General features: G+C 37.0%; 5 protein-coding genes and 1 non-coding gene across 14 annotated transcripts; 4 read left to right on the top strand and 2 right to left on the bottom strand.

The window, feature by feature from the left end:
• Positions 1 to 351: 351 nt before the first annotated feature.
• LOC116004462 (UDP-glycosyltransferase 89A2-like) lies at positions 352 to 2,206 on the top strand. The gene has a single exon (XM_031244527.1). The coding sequence runs from the start codon at positions 622 to 624 to the stop codon at positions 2,050 to 2,052; it is 1,431 nt and encodes a 476-aa protein (XP_031100387.1). The 5' UTR covers positions 352 to 621; the 3' UTR covers positions 2,053 to 2,206.
• LOC116004461 (phosphatidylinositol 4-kinase gamma 7-like) lies at positions 2,090 to 5,957 on the bottom strand. Of its 4 annotated transcripts, none has more exons than XM_031244524.1 (3): positions 5,605 to 5,957; positions 2,524 to 4,715; positions 2,090 to 2,439 (listed from the first exon to the last, which is right to left on the bottom strand). In XM_031244524.1, exon 2 carries the CDS (start codon positions 4,448 to 4,450, stop codon positions 2,531 to 2,533), a length of 1,920 nt encoding a protein of 639 aa, XP_031100384.1. In that variant the 5' UTR covers positions 4,451 to 4,715; positions 5,605 to 5,957; the 3' UTR covers positions 2,090 to 2,439; positions 2,524 to 2,530. The 4 variants fall into 4 exon arrangements, with proteins under 4 accessions (XP_031100384.1, XP_031100385.1, XP_031100383.1 ...); XM_031244525.1 differs by having other exon boundaries at positions 2,090 to 2,430; XM_031244523.1 differs by having other exon boundaries at positions 2,090 to 4,715.
• A 5,853-nt stretch (positions 5,958 to 11,810) lies between these two features.
• LOC116005109 (transcription factor BIM2) lies at positions 11,811 to 16,851 on the top strand. Of its 3 annotated transcripts, none has more exons than XM_031245352.1 (9): positions 11,811 to 12,017; positions 12,197 to 12,317; positions 12,465 to 12,549; positions 13,474 to 13,543; positions 13,643 to 13,738; positions 14,086 to 14,501; positions 15,527 to 15,641; positions 15,773 to 15,880; positions 16,521 to 16,851. In XM_031245352.1, exons 2-8 carry the CDS (start codon positions 12,224 to 12,226, stop codon positions 15,878 to 15,880), a joined length of 984 nt encoding a protein of 327 aa, XP_031101212.1. In that variant the 5' UTR covers positions 11,811 to 12,017; positions 12,197 to 12,223; the 3' UTR covers positions 16,521 to 16,851. The 3 variants fall into 3 exon arrangements, with proteins under 3 accessions (XP_031101212.1, XP_031101211.1, XP_031101213.1); XM_031245351.1 differs by lacking the exon at positions 16,521 to 16,851 and adding an exon at positions 16,186 to 16,456; XM_031245353.1 differs by lacking the exon at positions 16,521 to 16,851 and having other exon boundaries at positions 11,812 to 11,995; positions 15,773 to 16,167.
• An 858-nt stretch (positions 16,852 to 17,709) lies between these two features.
• Positions 17,710 to 19,847, top strand: LOC116003656 (40S ribosomal protein S10-1-like). Its single transcript, XM_031243559.1, has 5 exons — positions 17,710 to 17,865; positions 17,978 to 18,026; positions 18,162 to 18,441; positions 18,542 to 18,677; positions 19,550 to 19,847. The coding sequence occupies exons 1-5, from the start codon at positions 17,863 to 17,865 to the stop codon at positions 19,631 to 19,633; spliced, it is 552 nt and encodes a 183-aa protein (XP_031099419.1). The 5' UTR covers positions 17,710 to 17,862; the 3' UTR covers positions 19,634 to 19,847.
• A 754-nt stretch (positions 19,848 to 20,601) lies between these two features.
• TRNAR-UCG lies at positions 20,602 to 20,675 on the top strand. The gene has a single exon. It is a non-coding gene; the product is annotated as a tRNA-Arg (tRNA).
• Positions 20,676 to 22,337: 1,662 nt separating this feature from the next.
• LOC116004327 lies at positions 22,338 to 26,128 on the bottom strand. Of its 4 annotated transcripts, XM_031244320.1 has the most exons (5): positions 25,586 to 26,128; positions 25,205 to 25,245; positions 23,874 to 23,967; positions 22,744 to 23,640; positions 22,338 to 22,662 (listed from the first exon to the last, which is right to left on the bottom strand). In XM_031244320.1, exons 3-5 carry the CDS (start codon positions 23,936 to 23,938, stop codon positions 22,557 to 22,559), a joined length of 1,068 nt encoding a protein of 355 aa, XP_031100180.1. In that variant the 5' UTR covers positions 23,939 to 23,967; positions 25,205 to 25,245; positions 25,586 to 26,128; the 3' UTR covers positions 22,338 to 22,556. The 4 variants fall into 4 exon arrangements, with proteins under 4 accessions (XP_031100180.1, XP_031100179.1, XP_031100182.1 ...); XM_031244319.1 differs by lacking the exon at positions 25,205 to 25,245; XM_031244322.1 differs by lacking the exon at positions 25,205 to 25,245 and having other exon boundaries at positions 22,744 to 23,637.
• Between the last annotated feature and the right edge of the window lie 1,871 nt (positions 26,129 to 27,999).

Genomic DNA, 27,999 nt, shown 5'->3' with positions numbered 1-27,999 from the left:
ATTCATCATCGAACCAACTGAGTTAACCATATGGCAGGAGAAGTGTCAATGTAGACTGACCCACCCCACAATGAATTGTAATTTTTGCAAGGCTTTGCAAATCGTCCTATGGGCTAGAATTCTTCAACCGTAGTCCAACTCATGAGAACTCGCAAGCCCCGTTGGTCAACTTTAAGAATTTTAAAAATTATAATATTATTCTATATTATAATAATTAAACCTCGATAATATTAAATTCTTTCATGTTTTAAAAATTAGAAATTTTTAATATATATGTGCATAGGATTTTGTGATCAAGCAACATGAAATAACTCTTTCAAATGAAATATCATGAGTTCAAGCCTCGAAAATTTTAGCTCCTAACCTGTTCTGCGAATTTCGGTACACTTTGACACCACTCCCACGGGCAAATCATGTTCTTTTTAACCCTTGATATCAGACACTCCAAACCCACTTCTGCAGTTGACTCAGCACCAACTAGCATAGCAAAAACCATCCCATTCACCTTCCAATTTTTCCCAGAAATCTGTAATCTCTTGTATCGTCTTCCAATCAGAGATTCCCAATTTCCCATCCATTCTCTGGCTCACTTGCCGTGAAGAATTAAAGTTAGCAGCCACGATGTCAAGCTCCAAAAATGGCGAAGGGGTCCACGTATTGCTCATCCCATACCCAGCCCAAGGCCACATTCTTGCCATTCTCGACTTCACCCACCAGCTAGCCCTCCGAGGCATAACAATCACCGTTCTAATCACCCCCAAAAACCTCCCAATTCTCGACCCTCTCCTCTCCACCCACCCCTCAATCCAAACTCTTCTCCTCCCTTTCCCGGCCGGCCACGCTCTCCTCCCCGCCGGCGTCGAGCACGTCAAGGACGTCGGGAACTGGGGCAATGCCCCCATCATTAGCTCTCTTTCCAGGCTACGCGCCCCTGTGGTGGAGTGGTTCGGGTCACACCCCAATCCCCCAACTGCGATTATACACGATTTCTTCTCGGGTTGGGCGCAGGACGTGGCGCGGGAAATTGGTGTGCCGGGGATCTGTTTTAACAGCACTTCCGCTTTATTGGTTTGTGTTCTTGATTGTGCTTGGAAGAGGATTAAAGGTTTGAAGGGTATGGAGGTTGTTGGGTTTCCAGAGATTCCGGATTCTCCGAGATTTGAGAGGGACCATTTACCGTCAATAATGAAGAATTACAAGGAATCTGACCCTGATTGGGAGGCTGTTAGGAGGGTCATGGTTGGAAATACTGGGAGCTGGGGGTTTGTGGTGAATACATTTGGTGGATTGGAAGGGAAGTATTTGGAGTGGTTGGAGAAGAAGAAGAAGGAGGAGGAGGAGAATGGGAATCCCAGACCTAGGGTTTTCTCTGTTGGGCCATTGAGTTTGATTGGTGTACCCTATGGGGGTGGAGGTGATCACAGGAGTTTGTTTTCATGGCTGGATGGGTGCCCTGATGAATCTGTGTTATATGTGGCCTTTGGGAGTCAGAAGTTGATGAAGAAGCCCCAACTAGAGGCTCTTAGTATAGGGCTTGAGAATAGTGGGGTGCGGTTTGTGTTGGTGGTTAAAGAGCCCACAGTGGAACAAGTGGAGCAGGGCTATGGGTCCATTCCGGTTGGGTTCGAGGACCGAGTCACCGGAAGAGGCCTCGTGATAAGGGGTTGGGCCCCACAAGTGGAGATACTAAGTCACCGAGCCGTGGGTGGATTTTTAAGTCATTGTGGATGGAATTCGACGTTAGAAGCAATAGCGGCCGGTGTGCTAATATTGGGCTGGCCAATGGAGGCAGATCAATATGTGAATGTGAGGTTGTTAGTGGATGAGTTGGAGGTTTCGGTCCGTGTGTCCGAGGGTGCAGACACGGTTCCCGACATAACCGAGTTGGCCAGGATAATTAGTGAGTCAATGAATGGGCATATTGCGGAGAAAGTGAGAGCAAAGGAGTTGAGAGATAAAGCGTGTGATGCAGTTAAGGTTGGTGGGAGCTCGATTAAAGCTTTGGATGAGCTTGTGGAACAGCTATCCCAACTTAATTCACCTTCCAAATAATGTACTCTACGTACACAAATAATATACTTTTAGTATATTAAAAATGTACTTTTATTTATGATTTACACAGTTGTGTGGACCATGGTCCATGTAATAATGATTGCTTCTGTACTGTTTTTCCTAAAATCTCATTGTACCACAGTCAACTCTCAAATTACTTGGGTGCCAACCACAAACTTAGCTAAAGAAATATGATTTCAGGCAACATAGAAGACCAAGTATGACTCTATACCCTACAAAATATTTATCTGTCAAGTCTCCATAACAAAGGCAAAAAGAAAATATAGAAAAGCAACCAGTTCTAGGTTTCGCCTTCCACTCGGTCGCCTCAGGAACTATTTACAGAAGAATTATACAACTTTCTGCTGTTATTCCAGCCTACAACAACTTCAGGGGAGAAGATCCATTAACTAGAGTTGTTATTCAATGCTAGTCATATCGAGAGAACAAGAGTATAAGACAAAGTAATACCTGAATCTCAGAACTGGCAAGAAGTTCCAAGCCTCTGTAGCGGTCTATGACCAAGAGTTTGAGACTTGAGCTTGGCAAAAGCTGGGCTCAGCAATTCTTGGAACTTCTCTAGAAACATTGCCCACTCTTCCTCGTTCATATCTGCTAGCTTCACAAAGCTAACACTTGCAGAAAGCAGCTCATTTGCGCTCTGAATGCCAGATGATGCAGTAGCAAGGAAGCCATTTCCCTGTTTTGCTCCTGAAATTTTAGGATACTTCAGATTCTTCTCCCCAATAAATGTATTCTTAAGAGACTTGGATATTTTGGAAATCGTCTTGTAGTTAGCAGCAACAGGAATGCTAATAAAACTGTCTTCCTGTTCCTCAACTTCATTCTCCTCTTCCTCCTCAACACTTTCTTCAAGTTTAGGAAGTAAGGAGCAACCATTCCCTCCACCAAATGCAAAATGGTTTTTGGTCATAAGCTCCAAAGAACCAAGTTTTGGAGTAGAGTTATGCCCATCTTCACAATCTATGTCAAATTGAAACTCCTCATCATCCACTTCATCCTTGGGAGAAAACATCTCTCTCTCAGCAACTAGCTTTCTAGCCTGGATACATAATACCTCCAGCCCGCTTGGTTCCTCCTCACTGCTATGAAATTCCCTGCTCATCATCTTGCCAATCTCTCCAAGGCACAGGCCATAGGCAGCAGCTTCCTTGAGGAAAATTGTGCAAATGACCAGTACACGAAGACAAGCTTCATGAATCATGGGGATCTCACTTCGCAGCAACTCACAGTCACATAGACGATCAAGCTGATCTATGTACTCAAGCTCATCATCTGAGAATGGAATAGAAGCTTGTGGCCAATGAATCCACTCAAAGTATGGATCTTCCAAGCTTTCTGGTAGGCAAAGGCCATGGTCAATGGGAATGAGTTCCACTTGATCAAACCTCCCAGCTCCATCAAGTTTCCTAACTAGAATATTTCCTGCATGCCTATCTGTGTTAAATATCCTAATATCTAATATCCCAATACGATGAACAGAAGCAACTGGGAAGCTAGAGGTTCCATGGTCATTAGCATCAAAATCATGTGGGATGAACTGTTGAAAAGATGCAATTTTGCTGACAAGTTGCTTTTTGTTTTGAGGCTTGTTCCCCTTCACACCATCATTTACATTAAAAATTGAATGAGTAATCTTCACCAATGCAGTGGGAGGCACATTGGCAAAATGATCATAGTCGAGAAGATATGCAGCAACTTCCCTGAAACCTGTTTCACCAACCCTCACCGAACTCTTCAAACCAGGTTGTCCAAGGGTTCTTCCGACAAACCCATTTGGATTATTTGGTGCAAATGGTTCTTCATCTGTTGGCTTAATAATGGCAGTATTCTGACCTCTGATATTCCTAAAATAATATGCCCCTCCGAGTCCACCATGAACAGGGAGGGGTTCAATCCCAGCCTTCATTGCTTTAGCAATCTCCTTGACAAGTTGTTTTGTCTTTGCAAATCTACTAGTCTTACCCAGTATCTCAATAGGACCACTTTGATCTCTCTGCTGGATCTCCCTCCCAGTAGGTGAAAGACAGGGAGTTGATGAACTTCTATGCAATGAGTTCCAAGTGAGAAGAAGAGGGGAATAATTCCTAATAGCACTTAAATCATTCTTCAACACGGTATCACCAAATGTCAAACAACTTTCCTCAGTCGGGAAATTAAGGGCAACCTGCAACCTTCTTTTCACAGTAATCACATTGTCACTGAGGTCTAACTCAATGCCCACTACACAACCAGTTTCAGTTTGCACAAAAACATGTCTCCAGCTAGCAGGTTTCCCTTCCATCATTTTGTTCCTGTGATACCCCCCACCAAGGGAGCTTTTGCAGACAGCCACAGCCATCTGAGTCTGAACAGGACTGTCCAAGTTAGGAGACATGAAAAGATTGCCAAATTTAACAATGAGAAAACAGTGATGCCAACGACAGTCTACTCTGCACTGTTGATTGGATGACAAACTCAGAAGTCAATTGTGAGTGAATCACAAAATACCCAAGCCATAAACAATCATCTAGTGATAAAACACAGATCTGAGACACCTGAGAGATGACGTCATAGCAAGACAAATTAGAACAGAGAAATGAAACTATCCCAAACACTAGGATGGAGTCATCTGACGATTGGTGATATCAGTGCACTCCAATCTGCAGAAAACAACAAATCTAAATCATATTTCTGATCTAGTCTAGAACAATAAATAGACAATAATCTTATATGGTACAACAGTAGCAGAAAAATATATTCGGACTACTGTATAGACATCAACTACTCATTTTCAGATTGACCCCATAAATTGGACTTGGTTCTGAAGCAGGAGGCTTCTAAATCACTAAGCAGCCAGAGATAATTCAATAAACAGAACATAGATGGGCTCAGATTCTCTGTTTGGAACAGCCTTTTCATTTATTATATATTCTGTAACTCTTAACTCACATAAATTCCTAAATACTAAAGAAGCAAGCATTTACTACCACTGCAATCTATAATCAATGTCTAGCAATTTTTTTTTTAATACCAAGCAATTACTCCGTATTTCATAAACCTAAAACTCAAAACTACAGGCAATCCGCACGTTACCAAATCTAATTAAATGTTACCAAACGCGATAACACTATTATTATAAATAAACACACAATTGTTTCTAACAAAATCAATGTACTTATCAACAATAACAATAATTCTTGTTCTATATCACCTGATCAATCTCTAAATATTAACTCCAGCATTTAGTAGATGATAGCGGGATTGAAAAAAAAAAATTATAACGTAAAAAATACTCCGTAACAACGTAGGAAACAATAAAATCTCATTTAACAGGCATTTCCACTATACTCATCAACAATAATTTCTTTTTTTTTTCCAAATCAATCACTACAGAACATCAGCATTTTGTGATTCGTAACGAAGTACCGACATTGAAAACGTGATTGATAACATACAAAACGAAATAATAATAATAATAATAATAATAATAATAATAATAATAAGGCAAAAATCTCAATGAAATTTGAGAGATTGAGTGAATAAAGTTACCTGATAGCCGGATCTGTGAGATCGGTATACAGGCTCCATTGTTCGGCTCATTTTCCGACCACCGAGAATCCACATTGACCGTTCAACACTGGTCGGAGGTTCCTATAGGCAAATTCTGGAAATCAGCAGGTGAAGTATATGTATATGGATATCTATTGCTCCGTCCGGCTTGTGCCGGATTCCTTTCTCTTTCACGCTCACACTGCGTTTATATATATCTATGCATAATCTACTCTGTATAATGTATCCGTATCGTATGATATACTCCAAGTATTCGTAAACTTATTTTCTAGCTCTTCCTCTTCATAGAATCATAGACTCCATTTTCTTTTAGCTTTTTTTGTTTTGTTTTGTTTTTCTCTATCTGTTAAATATGAAGAGGCGCAAATGTTGGCTGGGAACCAGGCTTGATTAAAGATTAACCATGGTACTCTTCGCTGCCGTTAGATTGTAGAGAGGGTGAGGGTGACGTGGTGATGAAGCGTTTGGCAAGTCACGTGTTTGGCCCCCTCACTTTTGTGTTCAACGTTTGTAGTGTGCTGCGTTGGTGGACCCCATTTCCTTGTGGAGATCATGTTTGTTAAGGAATTAATCCTTTAATTAATAATAAGATTTGTTAGTTTAAACTTGTTTGATATCAAATAAAATAAAATTACACATAAATTATCATTTATAATTATAACTTATAAGTGATTGGCCCAGGCCCAGGGTACAGCCCAATAGATAATTCAAGGGGTAGGCTTGACCAAAGGAAAATCCGTTTAGGTAAGAGAGGAGTGGACTAAGGGTGTGTTTGAAAGCCCGAAAAATGATTTTCAGAAATTATTTTTCGGGCTTTGAGTGTTTGGCAATCACAGAGAAATCCAGTCAACGAAAAATGATTTCCGTTTGCTAGGAAAAATAAGTCAATTTTGGCGGAAAATGACTTTTGCCAAATTTGGACGGAAGTCATTTTCCGCCCGGGAGAGAATGGCATCGCTTGAGAGAGGGTCAGTCCGGCGGACTGGTTTCCGCCGGAAACTAGAGCAGTGGTCGTTGCTCTGGTTTTCAGCGAAACCAGAACAGTGACACGTTTCTTGTTTTTTTTTATTATTTTTATTTATTTTATTTATAATAAATATTATTAGTTTATATATTTTTATATTTTAAATAAAATAATAGAAATATAGTTGTACTCATTTTCCGGAAAATGAACCAAACACATAAAGACAGTTTTTCAGAATGCAACCAAACACTGAAAATCAAACTATTTTTCGGAAAATGACTAATTTTCCAGAAGTCATTTTCCTGCTTTCTAAACGTACCCTGAGGGGAATTCGTTTAGGAAAGTAGAAAGTGGGCTTTGAGACTAAGAGCATGTTTGGAGATCCCAACTCACTCAAAGGGCACCTTTGGAGCCCCTAGCTCCGGATCTCGGCCTATCGGCGAGTGGTAGACCCCGCGGGGCCAATGTGGACCGCTGGTGGCCTACCAACAGGCCGCTTCTGAGTGATTATAACTTATAATAATAAAGACAAACAATTCTTCTTTGTGATGTTGGCATTTTATAGAACGAGGGGCATTGAGTTCCTCTATAAGAAGAGCTCAACGCCCCTCTTCAAATTGATGATGTAGAATCAAATCTTATGTTTCTTAGGGGCATTGGAGGAGCTCACTGTCCTTTTTAAATGTTACACATCCAGTACCACATCGGATGAGAAACTAAAGTGGAGGTTTGGGTTCCTTTAACTAATTTTTTTTTTAATTGAAGACGTTTTAAAAAAATAAATAAACCAAAACGCTGCTCAAAGTAGCATTTTAGAGCAAAATCTAAAGCGTTAAATTACCAAACATTTAAATATAAAAAATTACTGATAAGTCATTTACCAAATTAAAGACTCCCAAAAACTTAAATAATTAAGCCAACGCCTCCACTGGAGATTGAACCCGTGACCTCTTATTTGGGAGGGCTACAACTTTGACCCCAAGGCCTTTGGCACACTGGTGCATTAATATTTGAGAACTTTGTGACCACGTTACCTAGTACTATTTATTCTTCTTCCGCAAGAAAGTAAAAACGGTGTGAGGTGGCCCATAGTGATGAACATTCCAAGAAAATATATAATATGCCACTTTGTTTGACCATCTATCTCAGAAAATTTCAATTCACTAATAAGCACAGCTAGCCTTGCTCCCTAAGCAATCAAATCTCAGCTGCGCTCTTCAGTTTCCTATATATATATATATATATTACATCAAATAACTGCAACTCTGCAACCACTATAACTTACACGCACCTTTTAGGTTTTCAATGGAATCGGAAGGGGAGATGGGAAAAGGTAATGATAAGAAAGTGTTAGCGCGGCGACGGTATTCTTCAGTGTGCAGATCGTTCTTCGCTCCGTGCTTTTACTCGGAGGAGTCGTCGGAGAAGCCGTGCAAAGCCGCAAAGCCGCTTTCCGACCCGGAGGCGGCTATGGTGGCCTCATTCAAGCATTTCTCTTCTGCACATAAAGTGCACTTAGATCACTGATGATTACTATTTATTTCTATTAATAACAACGCTTGCTTGCTGCTTTAATTTTCTTTGTAAATACCCACTTTGTATTATTGATTTGTTGTATGTAATAAATATTACGGAGTAACTTTTACTCATTCTGTCATATTTTATCTGTCCTACTTACTCCTTATTAGTACTGGTCAAATCAACTATTTCTTCTTTGTTTATTTTATTTAGTATTTTTATTTATTTTTAAATTTAATTTTTTGTGTTTAATAATACTTTTAATATAATTTATACATATATAAATTTTGTATACTAATATTAAATTTAATATTATTAAAAATTCAATTAAAAATAACTTCAATTAAGCCTCGTTGACACACGTAAAATGGGACGGAAGGAGTATTACCTATAATTTTTTTTACAACAGTATTATTATTATCCTATAATGATCTCAGTTTACACTCCACGTGGATGATGAGAGTGGGTTCGAGCCTCAATGGAGGCAACTTTGACTCTTTGTGCTTCAGTAGATTGAGAAAGTAGCTATTAACAGATACTACATTGTAACAGAGTCAGTAGTACTCAAAAAAAAAAAATCCTATAATGATCACAAGATTCACGGTCATCCTAATAAATAATAATAAAATAAAAATTATAAGTGAAATGGTCCTAATAAGTTGGCAATCAATCCTAATATGAATTAAACTATCCACAGAGTAAGCCTAATCACAATTATTTATAAGATTATCATTGCAATGGTATATAAATCAAATACCACGTGTCATGGACTTAGACATGCCTTTACCTACAAGTAAATTATTTTGATGCTGACCTTCATTGATAATATGTGTAACCGATTCTTTGAATTTTCTTAAATTTCAAAGTCATCCAAAGATTAGAATATCGAATAATGCTATTTTGAGAATAATAAATTATATCAACCTTATCCAACGTAAAAAATTAAATTAGTTGGGATTTGATTTTAATATTACTATCGTTATAGTGTCAACAGGGTGTCACTAGACCACAAGGTACAACTTTTCTAAATATTTAAATAAATAAATAAAGAGTTAATACCAATTGGGGTCCTCTCCATGTATAGGGGTAAAAGATCGTAATAGGACGAAACCAAAACCATGGACAAAAATAAGACATTTTAAAAATTGAAACAAAAATGGGAAAAATTCATTTTCCAAATGCGTTTGTTGTCAAACCTGGTCAAACACAAACACAAATGAAATTTGCGTATCTCGAGATATGCTCCTTTTTTTTTCTTTTTTAAATTTGGTCGCAAGTCCTACTTGCGTATCTCGAGATACGCAAGTCCCATTTGCGTTTGTGTTTAACCGGGTCTGACAACAAACGCATTTGGGAAATGAATTTTTCTCATTTTTGTCCCAATTTTAAAAATGTCCTATTTTTATCCATGATTTTGGTTTTCGTTATTACGGTCTTTTTTTCATTGCGACGTTTAGTCATAAATTTTCAATTTAACCACTCGTGATCCTTAACTTTTAAATTTAACCTATGGTACTTCAACTTTCAAAATTTTAACCATCTTTGATCTTACCTTTTCCCTTAAACTAACAAAAGGACCACTGGTGGTTAAATTGAAAGTTTAGAACTAAACGTGACGTTGTCACTCTACTCGGAGGACCCCAACTCGTATTAGCTCAATAAAAAAAATAACTGACCAAGATTTTACATTCTGCAGAAGACATGTTAACTTACAGAAACTATGAGAAATTTGGCACCACTTGATAACACAAGGACTTCACAAACATGTTCAAGTTTTCCAACTTGCTAGCACTTTGGTAAGCTGAAGAGTTTCTGCTTTTTGTCACTATAATCTGTAACATGGATTAGAGGTATGATGTTGAAAATTTTGTGGGCAAATCATCCATTCAAGACAAAGGAGCTGGAAACAATAATAAGCTATTATAATAAACTAGTTTATGGCATCAAGAAGCAAAGCCACTTCAGAAATGCACAAAGAAACAAGCTTTAACTCTCTCTCTCTATACATATATAGTAATGGACTTCTTTACAAAATACAAGCACAATGCTAATATCACTCATCAAAATACAGAAATATTCTTAACAAAAAAGAGGCCTTTTAGCACTACAATGGCACCATCACCATTCCAGAAAAACTCACAAGATTATAACGACTATCTCCATGGGTCAGAACTCCACTTCGGTCATCCAAAAGAAAATAGCTATCGTCTCTGCGGTTGGTAGGCGCCTCTGAATTTGAGGAGAAACTGCTACTATCGGAGAAGAAAAGCCGCTAAGGAAACGTTATTATCATCTATCCCTGTGTCTTGCCCGAGAAAAGAAGGAAAGATGAGGCAGCGGCAGCGGTAATTTGCTCTGAAGAAGAAGAAGAGGGTTTCCGGTGGCAGAGATGAGATGTTTCTTCCCACTGCTCACAGACACGGTGACTCCATGGAGAGGGAGCCGGTTCCTGTCCGATTTCACTTGGGTCACCGATCGGGTCTTGGAAAGTGGAAACTAGGTCCAACCCAATTAGGGATGGCTCGCGAGTGGCTTGACAAGTCGCGGGCCTGAAATAATCGAGCTTGAACTTAGTTTGATTATGAAACTAGTTAGCTCGATTTCGAGTTGAGTTTTGACCGAGTGGCTCGTGAGCTGCTCGATACATTTGCACCTCTAGCTTAAACCAAGACAATACCAATTTATACACTAAAAAAGGTCCAACAAAATTTTTAAAACATGGTGGGTCGATGGACCAAGTCAATACCCACCATCCCAAGCCCAAAGATGTGCTCTAGGGTGGAAATGGTTGTCGGTCGGGGAACAACCTTGGGGGCCTTCGCCCCTTGGGCGCCCTATGCTGCCAAGGTGTCCTTCGTGTGACGTAGGGTCATTTTGACCTTCAAAAAGTGGCAAAGCGTGGGGTCCAAGGCCAGCTCCTCACCCTGGTTCAACTTAGGTAAAGCTGCCAACATACGAGCTAGGCTAGTTCATCATATGTTGTGAAAGAAACCAGTCAGACTCAACCCGACCCGTTTAAATGAAAGCACCAATGATTGACTAATTGACTTAAGTAGTGTCCGAATCAACTAAGTCCGCATAAAGAATAAATAATAAGAGTAAAATAGTAAAGACAATATAGATATAGTAATATTTTGTGGATTAATTCTTGAATTTATTACAAATATTGTTGTGTAATAAATATAACTTTATTGTCTAGGTCAAGATAATACCAATTTATATAAAGTAAAAGGGCCCAATAAAGTTCTTAAACACATGGTGGATCGAGAGACCAAATCAAGGCCCACCATCCTAAGCCTAAAGATAGGCTTTATTGGGCTCTAGGGTGGAAATGGCTGTCGACCTTGGGCAGCCTCGGGGGCCTTTCCCCCTGCCCGCGTCTCACCCTTTGGTCCCTTGTGTTGTGCCCCGGTCATTCGTGCCTTGTTCGGAACACCCTTTGCTCTTAATTTCTGGATCATGGGCCTCTAAGCCTTAGGTAGTGATTTCTTGTTGAGCCTTGGGTCTTAAATCGTGGGCTCTTAAACTCCACTTTTTGATTCTTAGATCATTTTTAATATCTCCATAATTTACTTTCATGAATTTACCCCGCCACTCAAAAAATAGGAAAAAAGAAACTTTTTCCGCTACTATATCGAGCAAAAAATAGTCTTCACAAAATCATAATAATGGATTGAGTCACATGAGTCGACAACTCGTGAAACCGTTTTCATGCAAATTAGGTATGTGAACAATAATGCACAATGTACAACCCATAAATGGTACAACATTTAAAGCAGCGTACCTTTTCTGGTTTACATCACCAAACCCAGATACACCGGCGAAGCTGTCGTACTTACTGTAAACTCAAACTCTCCGGCGACCTCCACACCTGGAACACACAATCCGGTAATCTTAACTCTCAAATAAGGTTCGATTTTTCCCCGAAATCTCTAATCTCTTTACTCCTCCTTCCAATTCACGGGGACCTTATTTTATTCAATAGATCTCAATTTTTTATTTTTTTATTTTTTTAAAAAAATTTTTTTTGATTTCGTTTTCTAGTAGATATAAGTTCAATTCGCTCTTCAATTTCCTGAATTTATGTAGGTTATAGAAAAATCGTGGAAAGATACTATGAAAACTGTGAAGAGCCATGAGGAGGAAGAGGAGGAGGAGGAGCTCGGTTCCAGAAAAGATGCTACGAATTCCAATAGTAATACTTCCAGAGGTTTGTTCTTCATTTCGTTGTTCTTTTACTGAGCTTGAATTTTCTTCATAGGGAATGTTTTAGGCTTGTGTTTTGATTCAGAATTGTGAAATTATGAATTTGGATTTGTTGTTTTGGGATGAAATGATGTTTCTTTATGTGGAACAGATGGAAAGAATAGTGATAAGGCTAATGCAATAAGGTCTAAGCATTCAGTAACGGAGCAGCGTAGGAGGAGTAAGATCAATGAGAGGTATAATCTAATTTCTTGTGTGGTTATATAGTTAAATCTATGGATTTTGGTTTTTCCTTTCTGTTATGTTTTTGTGGTGAATTTTGGTGGTTATAATAATTTGGGGATTTTGGGAATAGAGGGGCTGACAATGGAGGTTTTGTTTTCTCTTTTGATTGCATTGCTTTTGTCCAAATTATCTTTTTAACTTTCTCTCTGAAAATAAGGGGGAAGCAGGGATGATATTTGCAACCCTTTTATAATAGGACAAACCATCTATCAACTCAACTTCTGAAAATAAAGAGAAGTAGCTTACATCAAAAGCTCAAATGATTTTATGATGCGTATATAAAATTTACAAGATTTAGACAATTGCCACACTGACACATGCTAAAGGGCATATTGGGAGTCATCCGTGGTGGCAAGAGATAGATGGACTATGATCAAAGTATCAAACTTAGTTACTATGCTTTTGTAGTAGTTAACTGTGCAAACACTTGGTGCTTTGAACCACTGTCAAAGCATCTAAAACTGCCGTAACCTCTGTTTTCTGACATATAATGACATAAAATTAGTTTTCCGTTATCTGCATTTAACTGTTTGTAAGTATATCAGCATTTTGTGAAGTTGCTTATATTTTTATGAGTTTATTCTTCAAGGAAATGAAATTCTAATATTTCTGCATGTTACTTTTGATGTAATTTTTTGTTTATCTTTTTTAAATTGAGAGTAGACTTGGTTATGCCTTTATGTATGATCTTGTCATCTCAGAAGTGCATGTAATCAGAAGAAAAAATGGGAAAGGAAACAGGACAAAACATATACGTTTCTATGAACTAGCAGTTGCATTCAATGCCATTTTGTGATGTTTTGTTTCAAATTCTTGATGATATTTTATTTTGTTTTTTTTTTTTTACTTTTTATTAAAAAATGGGGTTCAATCAGATTTCAGATATTAAGAGATCTGATACCTAACACAGATCAAAAGCGAGATACTGCATCATTTCTGCTGGAGGTACATTGCTGAACTAGAACATTCAATACATTGCTTTTTTATGCTCCCAACCTTGCATTGAGATTGTTGCTGTTATTCATCTCTGTTCTCTGTATGCAGGTTATTCAGTATGTACAGTTTTTACAGGAGAAGGTACAAAAGTATGAAGGGTCATATCAAGCTTGGAGTTCTGAGCCAACCAAACTAATGCCATGGGTAGACTGTTTTGGCTTTTTAAACTCACTAGGTTGCTATGGCATTGGAAAAAGAAAAAGAAAAATATGTGGATAACTAGAAATGAGAGAACAGTCATGAATTCTCTTCAGTTTTATGTCTACATACTCTACCACAAATCCACCATTACCTTTCAGATGACGTGTCTTTCTATTTCCTGTAAACAAACTCACACACAACAGTGCTTGTCCATGCAACTTCATTGAACTTTATTTTGTTCTATGACTCTTCTATCATTCATATTTCTTCTATTGAACTTTATTTTGCTTTGTTTTTGAGAAGCATTTCCTGATAAGGTCTGATGTTTAATCTATTTCTTATTGGCCCAGAGAAACAGTCATTGGCGAATGCAGAGTTTTGTTGGATCCCCACAAATTGTAAAGAATGGTACTGGTTCAGGACCGACATATGCTGGGAGGCTTGATGAAAATCCTGTCACAGTCCCTTCAGCCATGCAACCAATTCAGCAGAATCCAGTTGAATCTCATCCTAGCACTGATTCTGCCTTCAATGCGGTGGATCCACATAATGAGCTTGCTATTAAGGCGGTTACAACTCCCATGACTCTGCAGCCAAGTCTGCCTGCCGCTGTCCAAAACGAAGGTTCTTACTCCCACACCACACCTAGGCCTGCTTCTGATGCTCAATCAAATGAATGCCCGAACAGAATAGAAGCTCTGAGTCATCATGAGGAGTCGACTATAGAGGGTGGCACAATTAGCATTTCAAGTGTTTATTCCCAGGGGTGAGTAACTGTATACTATTCAAAGTTGGGGCCTGTTTAGCTCTGAATCATCAGGAGAAGCTCACACAAATAGATTCCCTTTCTACGATTAATATGAGTATATGACTGGCTTAAATTCTCTCCATTGGTGCTAAATTGTGGCCCCTCATTTGATGATTGGCTAATTGCTGTTACTTATAGTGTCTTGGTATAGCACTATAGCTTATAGATTAGTTCTGATCACAGAACCTCAGACAAATAGATTCTCTTTCTAACATTAAAACAACCTGCTTAAATTATCTGCATTGGTGCTAAATAATGGCCTGTCATTGCATCTGCTTGATGAATGTACTTATAATGGCCCTGTTTGGTAAATGGCTGTTGGCTGATTGGGTTGGCTGTTTGGGTTAGAAGGTATGATTAATTGATAACATTGGCTGATTGTAGAAAGTTGTTTGATAAATTAGCTGTTTGCTGATGGCTGTTTGGTATAATTTCTTTTCTCAAAAAGCTAATTGAAAAGGCTGCTTTGAGTAGCCTTTTGAATTTTAGCATTTTGGAGTTACAAAAAGCTTGTTAACCAAACAACTAATAGTAGTCAAATAAGCCAAAATTGGCTGATAGGCTGATTATTTACCAAACAGGGCCAATGTCTTAGCATAGTGTGATGCCATGACCTTAGAGGATGTGTGTTATATCTCCACATATTATGTGTGTCTGTAATTAAGCAATCATGTTTGTAAATATATCAGTAGTCTTTACATTTCACCAGCTATACTTTGATATTATTCTCGAATTCATTAGTTTAATTACCCCCCCCCCCCCTCGTTGGCTTTTGCTGCTCTTTCTTCTCTGTACTTTCTCCATAATTTGGTTGAGAGCTACATGCAAATTTGTAATTATTAAAATCTGTAAATTTTGCATATTATTTCCAAACATAGTCTTAGCTGAGTTATTATTTTAATAATGACTGTTTAACAAAGTAGCAATCTTACCCAATTTTTGTGTGAGAAAGTTATTACTGATGTACTCCTTTTCTTTATCAGGCTACTAAATTCATTGGCACAAGCATTGCAAAGTACCGGTGTAGACCTTTCACAGGCCACCATCTCTGTGCAGATAAATCTTGGAAAACGGGCAAATAGAGGATTAAACTCATCGGTAATGGTTGCTAGGGTCTGGAATATTTCTCTCATTCCAATTATCTTGAAAGTTGAAATCCCAACAGGCCATGATCTGCCCTCTTGAGATACACTTTTTCTTTCCTTAAATTGTATTTTTATTTGTTACAGGATACTAATGAGAAACCGGCACCATCTGTTTGCCCAGCGGTGGGACATTTTAGGGACACAAGCACTGATGATGACTTGGACCAAGCTCAGAAAAGGCTGAGGATTTAGGTACAGCATACCGTACCTGAACTATTTCAAGTCAGTTTTGTGTTACGACCTGCCAGTTGAGAAAATAGTTGTGCATATGGTTTAGTCTTGTTGTTCTATCATCCCCCGGAGTTCATACCCATGTGTTTGCTGTCATTTGTTATTTTTTTTGTCAACTTTGTTTGGTGAAGGTCATTGTCTTCATCTTAGTTTAATCCAAAACCCCAATAGAACTCCAAAACTTAATGATCTGAATCAACTAAACTACCTTCTGTCTGGATTCATTCCTGAGAAAAAAATATTACTGATACTACTGTGTGTTTTAGGCTTTGCACAACACAACCCAAAACCAAGATTCAAACTGCAGTCCATATGTGTTGTCATTTCCCACCACCATGAGGTTATGTGAAACCATCAAATTTATCTGGGGTTTAATCACCATCCCCTCCGGATGCACTGTAAAAAATATCCAAGCTCTAAATGTTTGTTTGCCTACACTATCTGTACATGTTCATTTGGTGTTGTATAGAATTTGCAAGGAGTAAATGTCAGCCAGGGTCCTTGAGTATAGTGGCATCGTCATGTTTAGTCCTAAAATTTCAATTTAACTGCCCTTTGTCCTTCCATTTTTAATTTTAATCAATCGTGGGTCCTTTTGTAGTTTAAGTAAGAGCGAAGTTTAGGACCATAGGTGGTTAACTTGAAATGTTGAAGGACCAGGATGGTTAAATTGAAAGTTTAAGACTAAACGTGGTGCACGGTGGTGGTACCATTATACTCGGAGGATCTCAACTGGCTGCCATTATACAAGGATGCCATGGTGAATTACATTGCAGAGCAATTAAAGAGTCTCAGTAGAATGAGAAATAGTGTGTACAATGTACTTTCAATTTTTGAACATTTTATCAAGCTTCTTCCCCCTTCTACCAGCAATGATATTTTATATCGAATTTAGTCGATCCAAATAAAGTTGAAGAATAAATTTGGTGAAACTAACAGTTATTACTAAAATTGAAAATATTGTTGTAAGTCGAAACAGTCAAATTTTATATTAACTCTTTAATTTACTCTTTTTGCTATATAAATAAATTGAAATTTTACTCGTTTAACATGGCTGAAGACAGAGCACCAAATAAAAAAAAAAAGATGCAACCTTCTTTTTTTTTTTTTTTTTTTGATAAAAAATAGAGGGGAACACCAAACAAAAACAAGATGCAACCTTAATCACAGAGATTTTAACTTATCAATATAAAACAAAAAATATATAAAATAGAAAGTACACTGGAAATATACAAGAGCGGGACTTGTGCAATATACACTTTTGGGTAGTTGCGGGAATTTTTTCTTATAGTTATATTGTGGATCAGGGTCCACTCCTGGGTCTAAAATGACAACATTTTAGTTGTCATGATTAATGACCAAGTTAGTGTTGCTCTTTCATTTTTTAAAAATTATGTTGTGTTTTTGAACACTAAATTTTGAGTTTATATAAACATATATATAATTTGAGAATTTCAATTTACTATTTATACTTATTATTATTATTATAATTATTATAAAATTTAATTTATAATTTTATTCTCTTATAAATAATAATTATTATCATCATTAAAATAATTAATATTTTATAAGAAATAACTTTGTTTATATTATTTTAAAATAAACTAATTTCTTTTAACAAAATAGAAAAAGACTGGTAATAAATTATTTTTCAAAAATCATTTTAATTGTAATGTTGAAAACCAAATCAATTACAGCCAAAAAAAAAAAAGGAAAAAGAAAATAACAGAAATTTGGGTATCATATGAATGTAAAGCCCAAATTGTAAAATCGCAATTCCCAACCCTAGTAAGAGCTGAATCGGATCCAATCCAACCCATATAAACCTCCTTCACAACCAATTTAGGGTTTTCAGAGGAGTTAACTAAAGTAGCTATACTTGCCGGAAACTTCCATCACTCCCTAATCCTCACACCGCTGCCGCCGCCTCTACCGACGCCGCCATGGTATGCTCTCTGCACCTTTACCGGCACTACAGTCGGATTCCTCATAGCTATGCACTTTCTGTATCTGCACGTTAATTTTGCATCTAATACACTCATTTAACATTTTTTTTAGATCATTCCTGAGAAGAACCGAAGAGAGATCTCAAAATATCTCTTCCAAGGTGTGTATATACGCCGATACATGCATAAATGCATAAGATATTTAATTTTTGTATGTTTTTTCGGTTCTTTTTTTATAAATTCAATCTGAATAGTGCGTTGCGTGTTTTTGAAATTGCGTTGTTGTGACGATGAAGAGGGGGTGTGCTATGCCAAAAAGGATTACAATTTGGCGAAGCATCCGTTGATTGATGTGCCGAATCTCCAGGTGATAAAGCTTATGCAGAGCTTTAAATCGAAGGAGTATGTGAGGGAAACTTTTGCTTGGATGCACTACTATTGGTATCTTACAAACGACGGCATTGAATTCCTCAGGACGTACCTTAACCTTCCCTCTGAGATTGTCCCCAACACTCTTAAAAAGTCTGCCAAGCCCCTCGGCAGGCCAATGGGCGGCCCTCCCGGTGACCGTCCACGGTAATTATGCATTGATTTCTCAACCATTTTTGAAAATCTAGGCGGCTTTCTGCTAAACTGAGTAACTGACTGTGTTTGATGTGATTTCCGATTGGGGCAGTGGACCACCCAGGTTTGGTGATGGGGAGAGAAGGTTCGGTGACAGAGATGGATACCGAGGAGGTCCACGAGGCCCACCCGGTGAATTTGGAGGCGAGAAGGGTGGAGCTCCTGCTGATTACCAGCCTGCCTTCAGGGTAATCACTTGCTTTGATGTCCTCTGAATTCTGGAATTGGTGAATGTCTGTTGTAGCTTGTTAAAAATGGATTTACTTGTTTACCGGATCTTAGATTCCTTGTTGCACATAATTTAGAAATTAGGTTCAATTGCAAGATTAAAACTCCCAATATTCAATATAGTACTCCTTATACGTTACCCATTGAACTATGAAACATCAGTATGCAGTGTGCACATTTCTGAACATATAGTATCATCAAATTATGGCTTTAGATTAGATGTTGGGTCTGAACTTTAGCTTATTCAAAAGGAAAGTCATGACTTTGGTAGAAATTGTGGCTCTATAGAAACTTAGGATGCTCTAATTTCTTTTCTCCAATTTTTCATTTCTTTAGTTAGTAAATGCACCATTAAATCTTTTGTTTGCGTTGGTCCATTGTTTCCGATAATGCTCTCATCTCATATACACAGTTGCCATATTATCGTTTTTGTACCTAAACTATTTCCTCGATTTGTATTAATCGTTATGGCTCCTGTCCTGTTTCACTCTGTTGAATAACTGAATTGAACTTTAGGTTATGCAAAGGGAAAGTCATGACTTTGGTAGAAATTGTGGCTCTATAGAAACTTAGGATGTTCTAATTTCTTTTCTCCAATTTTTCATTTCTTTAGTTAGTAAATGCACCATTAAATCTTTCATTTGCATTGGTCCATTGTTTCCGATAATGCTCTCATATACACAGTTGCCATATTGTTGTTTTTGTACCTAAACTATTTCCTCGATTTGTATTAACCGTTATGGCTCCTGTCCTGTTTTGCTCTGTTGATTAATCGAATTGAACTAAGGTTACAGTTTTACAAAAATTAGAGACTTGTTACTTTGACTTGTAGGGTGGTGCGGGAGGAAGACCTGGATTTGGTCGCGGTGCTGGAGGATTTGGTGGCGGTGCACCCCCAAGTTCAAGCTTCTCTTAAATGCTCATTTTGTTAGATTCGGGGGAAGCATTTGGATACTGCATTTACCCTTGTTCAATCAACGATGTCGGAGAGTGATGTTTTTCATATAAGGTGTTCGTTTGAACTAGTGCAAATTTTGATTTTGGATTTTAATTTTATTGCCATGGACTATGAATGTGTTGATTATATCATTTACAACGAAGAATATATGATCCTTACCAATTTTGGTGCCCTCAAGGGAGTATATCATTTACAAAAAGGTTTTGTAATGCTGAGGCGCCTCGAGGCGCATTTTTATCAAAACTATATTAATACTCCGTAAAATATACGTAGTAACATATTGTTTAATGTTCCTAAAATAATAATTTTTCATAAGCTAAAAGTCTCAAACAGACACCGCAAATTTTTATTTTCTGAAAAATAAACGGAGTACCCAAAAAAACAAAGACTAATCTGTCTCATGGATGAGGTGCACTGATATCGTTCTGCACAAGATTGTTGCACTCTATAGGAGGATTGGCATAAACAATCCTTTCCTTGTCACCACTTGCTGCCCTTTGTGCCAACCAATTAGTAACAATATTTTGCTCGCTATACACATGGATAATTCTCCATTCGTGAATCACGTTTTGTGACAAAATTATGATAAAATCCATTCTGTAGGCCCTAGACTTGTCGTATACAATGGTGACGAAATTCTTCATCGCGATTTAAGCGATCAAAATGTTTCCTTCCGTCACCATTACTTGAAAAAATATTCCGTCATAAAATATAACGACAGAAATAATTGTCATCATGATTTTATCACTAAATTTTTTATTGCAAATTTTGTATCCCATCACAAAATCTCGTTGTAACAAAGACTGAAATACTCTTTTTGGAAAGATTGCCCATCTGACCGCATAGCGTACATTCTCATCTCTTTAAAAAGTTAAAAATAAAAAATAAATCGAATAAATATAATGCTTTGGAAAGATTGACCATCTGACCGCATAGCGCAGTGGATTAGCGCGTCTGACTTCGGATCAGAAGGTCGTGGGTTCGACTCCCACTGTGGTCGTTTGGTCGTTTTACTAAAAGTTAAATTCTAACTAATTTAACGATAATGACAACACTATTTGAAAATCCCACTGTGCTCTACTTTTAAATAATATATTTTCAACTTTTCAAATGTTAAAAAATTATATTTTAATTAATCAACAATAATAACATTATTACTGAATTTTTTTTTTAGAAATGTACCTCTTATTTAGCAAGTACTTTTTCCTATGTGCTATTGCAAAGATAATGATACTGTTTCATATTAAATTCTAATTATTATTATTATTATTATTATTAGGAAAAAGTGTCAAATAAGCCACTGAACTTATTGCTTTAGTGCAATTGGGTCATTGAACTTAAAAAGTGTGCAATTCAACCATCAAACAAGCAAAATTTGTGCAATTGGACCATTTTTACAAAATTTTTTAATTCAATTTGAGTTAAAAACATTTCAACATTGACTCCCAACTAGTATGGAGGAAGAAAATGCCACTCTTAATACATATATGTTAGTAATATAATTGGATTTTACCACTCTTAATACATATATGTTAGTAATATAATTGGATTTTACCAGAAAATTTTTGTAAAAATGGTCCAATTGCACAAATTTAGCTTGTTTGATGGTTGAATTGCACACTTTTTAAGTTTAATTAGCTTGTTTGATGGTTGAATTGCACACTTTTTAAGTTTAATGGCCCAATTGCACAAAAGCGATAAGTTCAGTGGCCTATTTGACACTTTTTCCTTATTATTATTTAGTTATATAGCTTTTAATTGTACACATACAATATACATAATATGGCGTCAATTTCATATTTAGTTTTATCCTTTTTATTTGATCAAATTACATTCTTAAAGTCAAATTTATTTGAGTCAAATTTAATACATTTTTGTCCTATTGAGAGACTAAATCAGGGATTCAGGGGTATATGTGTGTGGGGTAGGATTGAATCTATTTAAAAATTTGAAATTTGAGGATACAACATAATAAACCAAAATAAACCATTGGTGTTTACAGTAAACACAGAATATCGTTTTTTGGATGGAAATGGCAAAATGGACTAACAAACACATCACTAACAACTATTAATTTTTGGAAAAAGTGTCAAATAGGCCATTGAACTTATCGCTTTTGTGCAATTGGGCCATTGAACTTAAAAAGTGTGCAATTCAACCATCAAACAAGCAAAATTTGTGCAATTGGACTATTTTTACAAAAATTTTCTAGTAAAATCCAATTATATTACTAACATATATGTATTAAAAGTGGCATTTTCTTCTACCATACTAGTTGGAAGTCAATATTGAAATGTTTTTAACTCAAATTGAATTAAAAAATTTTGTAAAAATGGTCCAATTGCACAAATTTTGCTTGTTTGATGGTTGAATTGCACACTTTTTAAGTTCAATGGCTCAATTGCACAAAAGCGATAAGTTCAGTGACCTATTTGACACTTTTTCCTTAATTTTTTTCACGTTTGATCTCATAACTTTTAAAATCTTGTCACATTTGGTCATTTGGCTTAATTTACGGTCACCATTGACCTAATTTTTTAGTTGAAAAATGTCATAGAGAACAAATGTGACAATGTTTTAAAAGTCGTGAGACCAAAAACGTAACAGTTAAAAACTAAATGTGGTAATGGTCCAATAGTCGTGGAACCAGAAGTGGACAAAATTCGAGCAAAAATGATTGCTAGATAATGCAATAATAGTGCATCTGAAGTTCTGAACATAACAGAGCTGTTAAGTTAAGACATGGTCTGCAAACTAGCCTCAGATTCATACACTGAAAGCAACACTACAGCATAAACTAAATTATATACTTACAAAACCCATGCAATATAAGCTTGTGGGTGAGATGAGAGATGTGATGTATAAATGAAATGGAATGAATTTAGAATCTACAGCAAAGAAGACCCTGCCTCCAACCCCTATGCTTCTGCAATCTCCTATCTGATTTTATCATTTTCACAGGACTGCTATTCCACTCTGATTGTAATCTGGAACCAAAAACACACTGTTAATCACCAATTATCAAACCCGGGATGAATAATGGCGTGGAAAAGTCGGTAGAAACTTACATGGGGAAGGCGAAGGATCTGGTGCTAGTTGTGCTGCTATCCGATCGAAGAGAAATGCTCCCAGAATATGGTACCAAGCCCGAGTAAGTAACAGAACCGAGCCCAGAAAAACTAGCCTCCCCGTCGCCATATTGATCCCGGTTAGTAATCGAATGGTTTCCTTTCGCCTTATCCTCGCTATCTTGCAACTCGGGGGAGCATGGCATAGGCATAGCTAATGGTTTATCGGGATTCCCTTCTTTCTGACAGGGCTCGGTTTCAGGCTCGAGCGCCTCTCTCGTTGATATTGCAGTATGCTCCGCCCCCTCGGGAGGCTTCTGCAGAGCTAGAAATTCCATGGCATCAGCTTGGAGCGTTGATCGATCTCCTGAAAGCAATTCGGTATCAGAGCCATCTCTTATGTCGTTATTTTTGTCTCCATCACAGCCTACAGAAACATTATTTGTGCCAGCACGATCGTCCTTTTGGCTTTCGACTGAAACTTTACCAGGTACCCCCGCCTTATCGACACAAATATCTTTGACAGGATAATAGTTACTCTCTTGGTAACAAACTATCAATTTGGGCAATTCTGGGCTGTATCTGTTGCTATCTTTTGTATCAGATGCCAATAATGCATCTTCTTCGCCTGTTTTTCGAGCAATGAAACGACACAGTCCATTCGGGGGCTCATCCTTCACTTGCAAACCTTCCGATTCATTTTCAACACTCTCGAGAGAACAATCAAGATCTCGAGCCTTTGAGAATTCGTCTTCTGAGTTATCACTATCTGCCACAATGCCATTCGAACCAAGCACGCCTTTTTTGCCAAAGCTAAACACATCTGCCTCCTTATTGCCATCGCTTATGCATATAATCTCGGGCTGATTTTCCTTCATGCTTGTTTTCTCTTCACTGCTATTTCATTTCAAACGGTTCAAAAATCATGTTTAGGGACGGGTTGAACGAAAATAATAACAGCCTATTACAGTCAAACTAGTAACGATTAACAAACAGTATGTACCCGAGAGCAGAACAGCACATTACAGACAAATTGAAGAATAACACAAAAACAATATATGATTTTAGCCTTTTAGGACAGATTTTAAGGAGGCATAGTAAAGCGAGAGCATAAGAACTTGGAAAATTACCAGGTGTCATAGTTCACATCAGCGGGTAGAGCTTGGAGGATTCGCGAAAGTTGTGATGCAAACATCTACTGCCCAGGTAGATAAGACTGATAACCTGCCACATCTTGAAGATGAGTTGAGTTATAATACATTTTCAATGGAAACCAAAAAGGGAGGAGGATAAAGGGATTTTCAACGCTGTAAGTGTGTAACAAGGATGGATATAAATGTTTGATCAAGAGACACTCCTCTACAAAAATCAATGCAATCAAGCCCATCATGTATCCATTAACTAGCCCACACGGGCAGCTCAGATAGTTTTTGAGTGGTAGATTGTGGGTAAGGACACCGGATTGAGTCTAACAATGTGGGAGTTACACCGAATGTGGTGGACTTCTTGTGGGCACCAGACACCGGTCCTCCCACCTAATGGACAACTGAGTCACCGTGACTTATCTCTCTACTATTTTGTCAGGCTAGAGTGTGGGCAAGGGCAAGGTATCCATTAACTAAATCCAATTAGAGTTGAATTCCCATCATTCAAAGCATATCATAATGAGACAATAAAAGTGGTGTCTTTACAGTTAATCATCTATAAGGGAATTATGGTAAAAGGCAAACCAAAATTGAATTCAAGCATCTCAAATGGAAGCTAAACATCAATTATTTCACTTTTTCTCAATTTTCACCATTTGCTTGCATTGTATCTTTATTGTCCCAGCCCCCACCTCCAACTGCCATTGTTGCTTGCTTTTGACTAGTTTTTAGCAAGTTTAAAGCAATGGCCCTTCACTGCCTCCCTTTTCATTTCTTCAGGCAACAAATATTCATATTCTTAAGATTTTGGCCATGATTATGTGTAATCTTAACTGTAACTTTGCCCCAACAAAATGTAGCTGTTGAAAAGTTTAACCCAAAATCCCATAGCTCTCAGTCACCAATCACTTCTAATCAGAACATAGATCCAATTTTAACACAATTAATGTAACCCTAAGCATTCAACTAAAGACCTCAACAAAATAAGAAGTGGAAATGTAAAACAATAAATCCATGATCCACGCTTGTAACCACAGTGTCACGAGTTTGAATCTTTGCCCACTTGATTTGAGCCGGTCACTTAAGCTAGTTTACTTCATTGTGGTTCTTTATCAGCTAGGGTCACAAGGCGGGATTTACTCACGTACGAAAGGGTTGTGGGGTTTCCATCGTCATCCAAAAAATAGGCTCAGATGGTTGGTTCCTTGTGGCAAATTATGGGCAAGAACGCAAGGTCGAACTAGTAGCGAGCCCCAGTGTGGGAGCTACATCCAATGTGGTGGACTCCTTGTTTGCACTAGGTATTGTGCTCTTACCTAATGAGCCGCCATGTGGGTACTAGGCTGAATCCTCCCACCTAATGAGTCACAAAATCAAAATTACCAAGTCCACAAATTCTGTCGGGTTAGGCATAGTGCGAAGGATTTTGCCTTTTGTGGGCAATGATTAAGCAAAACAACACAATTACTAATATATAAAGGTTAGAACTATAATCATATCAAAGAAATACACACAGGAAAAACAACCTGAAAATTTAAAACATTCCCAGAAAAAAAAAGAAAAAAGAGAGAGCAGAGTAACAACCTTAATACCCAGGAGGTCCCAATTGCACTAGAAAGAACACACACATACACACAAATATCTCAATACATATAATTACAAAACATATGGAAGAGAAAATGAGAGAGAAACAGTACCTTTGATATTGCAGCGGAGATGAGATGAATATAGAGAGAGAGAGAGAGAAAATAACGTATGTATAAAAGATTAAAAGTGTATGCATATATGATATATATATGTGGGAGAGAGAAGAAAAGGAAAGTGGCAGCCAGTAATAATAGTAGTGGGTATCCCTAAGCCATGAAAAAGGGGTCAACTACTCAACTCTCTCTCTCTCTGTTCCGCCGTATGTATCCCAGCAATTAATATTCTGTTATGTACACGAAAATTCACATTTGTATGTATCTATAGATAGATAGAGAGAGAGAGAGAGAGAGAGAGAGAGAGAGAGAGAGAGAGAGAGAGAGAGAGAGAGAGAGAGAGTGCAGTGCACGAAGGAAGGTGAAAGGCATTAATTAATTATTGAGAGATGTGGCGAAAAGAGAAAAGACAATAAAGAAAAGGGTAAAAAGATAAAGAAAAAACAGAATCTCGGGTTCGCCGGAAAGTTAATCTCCGGCGGCAAAGGCCTGAGATTTATGTTTGAAGAATGTGGAGAGAGAAAAGACAAGACAGCGTCTGACAATAGAATCCAGATGAAGAGAGTGACGTTGTTGTTGTGTTGTGGTTATTGTTGGACACTTTTGACATTTTTCCGGGGATGGGAATGGGAGGGACAAAGACAAATACAAAGTCAAAAGTTCATCGACCTGTCCATACCTTTTTTTGATACATTAATTTTTCAATTTACTTTAAATTAGGTATGACAACAGGACAGGAGTTATACTCTCCGTTTTTATTCTTGCTATCTCGATTTGGTTTTCATCCCCGTTATTTTGGTTTGTACCCGTTAGAAATATTCTCCATCCTCATTCCACGAGAATTAGGTGGGAATAGATTTTCCCGTCTCAGTTAACTCCAAGCCAAGTGTTAAACTAGTATAATTATAATTATTTATACTAAATGCGTACTTCTACACATTAGCAATTAATTAAGCAATTATTTGTTATAATTCAAACAAGGATAGCATTAGAAAACATAATCGATCTAAAACATATCTTCAATTGCACTATATAATATTTGATGTTATAATTTATATACATAAACATGTCAATTTAGTTCATCAAGGCATAATTACCTGTCAGTGACCAGTAATGCCACCTAAATGTAAATATGACTTTTTTTGCAAAAAATATGTCAAATAGGCCGTCGAACTTTACCTGAAAAATTAATTAGGCCCTCAAAGTGTTTAAAGTTGCAATTAGATACATAAACATGTCTATTTAGTTCATCAAGGCAGAATTACCTGTTAGTGACTTGTAATACCAGTTAAATGTAATTATAACTTTTTTTTTTTTTTTTTTTTTTTTTGCAAAAAATATGTCAAATAGGCCAACGAACTTTACCTGAAAAATTAATTACACCCTCAAACTTTTTAAAGTTGCAATTACGTTCATAAACATGTTAATTTAGTTCATCAAGACATAATTACCTGTTAGTGGCATGCAATGCCAGGTAAATGTAAATATGATTTTTTTTGCAAAAAATATGTCAAATAGGCCATCGAACTTTTACCTGAAAAATTAATTAGGCATTCAAAGTGTTTAAAGTTGCAATTAGGTACATAAACATGTCAATTTAGTTCATAAAGGCATAATTACCTGTTTGTGACCTGTAATACCAGGTAAATGAAAATATGACTTTTTTTTTTGCAAAAAATATGTCAAATAGGCCATCGAACTTTACCTGAAAAATTAATTAGGCCCTCAAATTGTTTAAAGTTGCAATTAGGTTCATAAAAATGTCAATTTAGTTCATCAAGACATAATTACCTGATAGTCACCTGTAATACCAGGTAAATGTAAATATAACTTTTTTGGCAAAAAATAAGTCAAATAGGCCATCGAACCTTACCTGAAAAATTAATTAGGCCCTCAAAGTGATTAAAGTTGCAATTAGGTACATAAACATATCAATTTAGTTCATCAAGTCATAATTACCTGTTAGTGACCTATAATATCACGTAAATATAAATATGACTTTTTTTTTTTGCAAAAAATATGTCAAAAAGGCCATCAAACTTTACCTGAAAAATTAATTAGGCAATCAAACTTTTTAAAGTTGCAATTAGGTACATAAAGATGTCAATTTTGTTCATCAATGCATAATTACCTGTTTGTGACCTGTAATACAAAGTTAATGTAAATATGACTTTTTTGGCAAAAAATATGTCAAATAGACCATCAAACTTTACCTGAAAAATTAATTAGGCCCTCAAAGTGTTTAAAGTTGTAATTAGATACATAAACATGTCTATTTAATTCGTCAAGGAAGAATTACATGTTAGAGACCTGTAATATCAAGTAACTGTAAATATAACTTTTTTTTTTTTTTTTTTTTTTTTTTTTTTTTTGCAAAAAATATGTCAAATTGGCCATCGAACTTTACCTGA

The sequence above is a fragment of the Ipomoea triloba genome, chromosome 14, assembly GCF_003576645.1.
Source record: "Ipomoea triloba cultivar NCNSP0323 chromosome 14, ASM357664v1".
NCBI classification, from domain to species: Eukaryota; Viridiplantae; Streptophyta; class Magnoliopsida; order Solanales; family Convolvulaceae; genus Ipomoea; species Ipomoea triloba.
This window is presented reverse-complemented; position numbering and strand designations above follow the sequence as displayed.